The following is a 3,741-nucleotide window of genomic DNA, read 5'->3' on the forward strand; positions in this document are numbered from 1 at the left end:
AGAAGACATGGAAGGGGAAGGGGAAGCGGGTGAAGAAGTGGCTGAAAAATGTGAAGAAATGTCTCGTGAGCGGACTGAAAGTCGAGCCCGACGTTCGGGAAGGAGGCAGAGGGGGCGGCGTCCCCTTGAAAACCAAAATGTTATTTGGACCCAAGAAAAGGGAAGCGACGGAGAAAGACCAGATTACCGGCAGGCAGAAAGCGTAAGTTAGAAATTCAGTTTGGGTACAATAGGACTTTGGAGATGGGCTAAGTCTTTGGGGGACAATTTAATAAATAGGAAGAAATATCAGCAGCCAAGGCTTAGACCTTATGAAGAATAATCTATATATTTTCTCTTACAGCAACATCATACATGACAAGATGCCGGTAAGGCCAATGGAGAGAGAGTTCACCAGGGAAGAGATAGAGAGGTCCATGAAGCTCTACCGGGAGAAATTACAGGAGCGGAAGGAGAACGAGGAAAAACTGAAGAAGTTGATAGAGGACTATCAGAAGAAGGAGAAGGAGAAGAAGGAACAACAGAAGAAGGAAGAGGAGAACAAGAAGAAAGTGAAGGCCATGCATAAGGAGGAGAAGAAGCTGCTGAGGATGTTGATGATTAGAGGATTTATGAACATCGTCAAAGGGAAGAAGTACAAGGTGCCGGATGATAAGGAGGACCCCCTCTACTGGGCGTCACTGGTACGCCATGAAATGAGGGTGGAGATGGAGGCAAAGCTGCAGAGGGAAATAGACGAGAAGAAAAAGAAGAAGGAGGAAAAGAGAAATAAGAAGGACAGGCTAGCCAAGGAGAGGGAGGAAGAGGAGAGGAGACCCAAGGAGAGGGAGGAAGAGGAGAGGAGAGCCAAGGAGAGGGAGGAAGAGGAGAGGCTAGCCAAGGAGAGGGAGGAAGAGGAGAGGAGAGCCAAGGAGAGGGAGGAAGAGGAGAGGCTAGCCAAGGAGAGGGAGGAAGAGGAGAGGCTAGCCAAGGAGAGGGAGGAAGAGGAGAGGAGAGCCAAGGAGAGGGAGGAAGAGGAGAGGCTAGCCAAGGAGAGGGAGGAAGAGGAGAGGCTAGCCAAGGAGAGGGAGGAAGAGGAGAGGCTAGCCAAGGAGAGGGAGGAAAAGGAAACAAGCTCTGAGGAGTTTGAGGAAGATGAGTTGAGTTCCGTGAAGTTGAGGTAAGTACACATTTTTCCTTTGTAAGTCTTAGATTGTATGGGAAGCCCAAAGTTCTAGTTAATTAAAAGAGAGAGGGGGGGGGGGGGGTCCTAAGTCTTTGTGGCTGATTTTTTTTTTAAAAAGAATGGATATCCGCATAGCCCATTCATAAAATGTCGGTTGGCCAATTTGACGGCCGGGCCCAGCAGCCAAGGCTTAGACACAGTTTATTTTTTATTTTTTTGCTTCCAATAACAAAAACTTGGGAAAATAAATGTCTTGGTTGTTTTTCTCTTCCAGCAACGACTCGGATGAGGTGGTGACAATAAGGAACCGGGAAGAGCGAGAGAGGGCACTAGAGAGGGCGCGAGAGCTCTACCGGGAGAAAATTCATCAGCAGAAGGAGAATGAGGAAAAACTGAAGAAGTTGATGGAGAAGTACCAAATGAAGAACAAGGAGAGGGAGGAGAAAAGACTGAAGGAGGAAGAGGAGGAGAAGACATGGAAGGGGAAGCGGGTGAAGAAGTGGCTGAAAAATGTGAAGAAATGTCTCGTGAGCGGACTGAAAGTCGAGCCCGACGTTCGGGAAGGAGGCAGAGGGGGCGGCGTCCCCTTGAAAACCAAAATGTTATTTGGACCCAAGAAAAGGGAAGCGACGGAGAAAGACCAGATTACCAGCAGGCAGAAAGCGTAAGTTAGAAATTCAGTTTGGGTACGATAGGACTTTGGCGATGAGCTAAGTCTTTTGGGGCCAATTTTATAAATAGGAACAAATGTCCGCATTTCACAGCCCATTCATAAAAAGTTGGCCACCTCGATGACCTTAGGACTTTGGCGATGGGCTAAGTCTTTTGGGGCCAATTTTATAAATAGGAACAAATATCCGCATTTCACAGCCCATTCATAAAAAGTTGGCCACCTCGATGACCTTAGGACTTTGGCGATGGGCTAAGTCTTTTGGGGCCAATTTTATAAATAGGAACAAATATCCGCATTTCACAGCCCATTCATAAAATGTTGGCCACCTCGATGACCTTAGGACTTTGGCGATGGGCTAAGTCTTTTGGGGCCAATTTTATAAATAGGAACAAATATCCGCATTTCACAGCCCATTCATAAAATGTTGGCCACCTCGATGACCTTAGGACTTTGGCCATGGGCTAAGTCTTTTGGGGCCAATTTTATAAATAGGAACAAATATCCGCATTTCACAGCCCATTCATAAAATGTTGGCCACCTCGATGACCTTAGGACTTTGGCGGTGGGCTAAGTCTTTTGGGGATAATTTTATAGATAGGAAGAAATGTCAGCAGCCAAGGCTTAGACCTTATGAAGAATAATCTATATATTTTTTTTTTGTTTCTCTTACAGCAACATCATACATGACGAGATGCCGGTAAGGCCAATGAAGAGAGTGTTCACCAGGGAAGAGATAGAGAGGTCCATGAAGCTCTACCGGGAGAAATTACAGGAGCGGAAGGAGAACGAGGAAAAACTGAAGAAGTTGATAGAGGACTATCAGAAGAAGGAGAAGAAGGAACAACAGAAGAAGGAAGAGGAGAACAAGAAGTGAAGGCCATGCAGAAGAAGGAGAAGAAGGAACAACAGAAGAAGGAAGAGGAGAACAAGAAGAAAGTGAAGGCCATGCAGAAGAAGGAGAAGAAGGAACAACAGAAGAAGGAAGAGGAGAACAAGAAGAAAGTGAAGGCCATGCAGAAGAAGGAGAAGAAGGAACAACAGAAGAAGGAAGAGGAGAACAAGAAGAAAGTGAAGGCCATGCAGAAGAAGGAGAAGAAGGAACAACAGAAGAAGGAAGAGGAGAACAAGAAGAAAGTGAAGGCCATGCAGAAGAAGGAGAAGAAGGAACAACAGAAGAAGGAAGAGGAGAACAAGAAGAAAGTGAAGGCCATGCAGAAGGAGGAGAAGAAGCTGCTGAGGATGTTGATGAGAAGAAGATGAGAAGAAAAAGAAGAAGGAGGAAAAGAGAAATGAGAAGGAGAAGAAGGCCAAGCGGAAGGAGGAAGCAGCGAGAAAACCAGAGGACAGTGAAGGCGGGAAGATAAGGAGGACCCCCACGTACATGGGGGGGGGGTGGGTATTACACTACAGGGGATTTACAAAATGCCCCCAGCATAATCACTGGGGGGGTGATTACACTGAGGGCATTTTAACGGGGGGGGGGGGGATTTACACTGGGGAGATTTACACAGCTGGGAATTCCATGGGGCAATTACACTGGGGGGGGGGGGATTACAAAATGGGAATTACAAAATGCCCCCAGCATAATCACTGGGGGGGTGATTACACTGAGGGCATTTTAACGGGGGGGGGGGTTTACACTGGGGAGATTTACACAGCTGGGAATTCCATGGGGCAATTACACTGGGGGGGGGGGATTACAAAATGGGAATTACAAAATGCCCCCAGCATAATCACTGGGGGGTGATTACACTGAGGGCATTTACACGGGGGGGATTTACACTGGTAAGATTACACTGGGGAGATTTACACAGCTGGGAATTCCATGGGGCAATTACACTGGGGGGGGGGGGGATTACACAATGGGAATTACAAAATGCCCCCAGCATAATCACTGGGGGGT

The 3,741-nt window shown here is 47.1% G+C and overlaps 1 protein-coding gene across 1 annotated transcript; it reads left to right on the plus strand.

Moving 5' to 3' along the window:
• Positions 1–1,330: 1,330 nt before the first annotated feature.
• LOC141117461 (uncharacterized) lies at positions 1,331–3,199 on the plus strand. The gene is made up of 2 exons (XM_073610341.1): positions 1,331–1,829; positions 2,511–3,199. Exons 1-2 carry the CDS (start codon positions 1,414–1,416, stop codon positions 2,710–2,712), a joined length of 618 nt encoding a protein of 205 aa, XP_073466442.1. The 5' UTR covers positions 1,331–1,413; the 3' UTR covers positions 2,713–3,199.
• Positions 3,200–3,741: the final 542 nt, after the last annotated feature.

The sequence above is a fragment of the Aquarana catesbeiana genome, linkage group LG13 (assembly GCF_042186555.1).
Source record: "Aquarana catesbeiana isolate 2022-GZ linkage group LG13, ASM4218655v1, whole genome shotgun sequence".
Lineage (NCBI taxonomy): Eukaryota > Metazoa > Chordata > Amphibia > Anura > Ranidae > Aquarana > Aquarana catesbeiana.

What these genes read in the sequence shown, in the direction of transcription:
- LOC141117461 (XM_073610341.1), top strand. Translation starts at nt 1,414, where the DNA reads ATGTCTTGGTTGTTTTTCTCTTCCAGCAACGACTCGGATGAGGTGGTG. An exon ending in ATTACCAGCAGGCAGAAAGC is followed by an intron (nt 1,830 to 2,510) that starts GTAAGTTAGAAA and finishes TTTCTCTTACAG; the next exon opens with CAACATCATACATGACGAGA.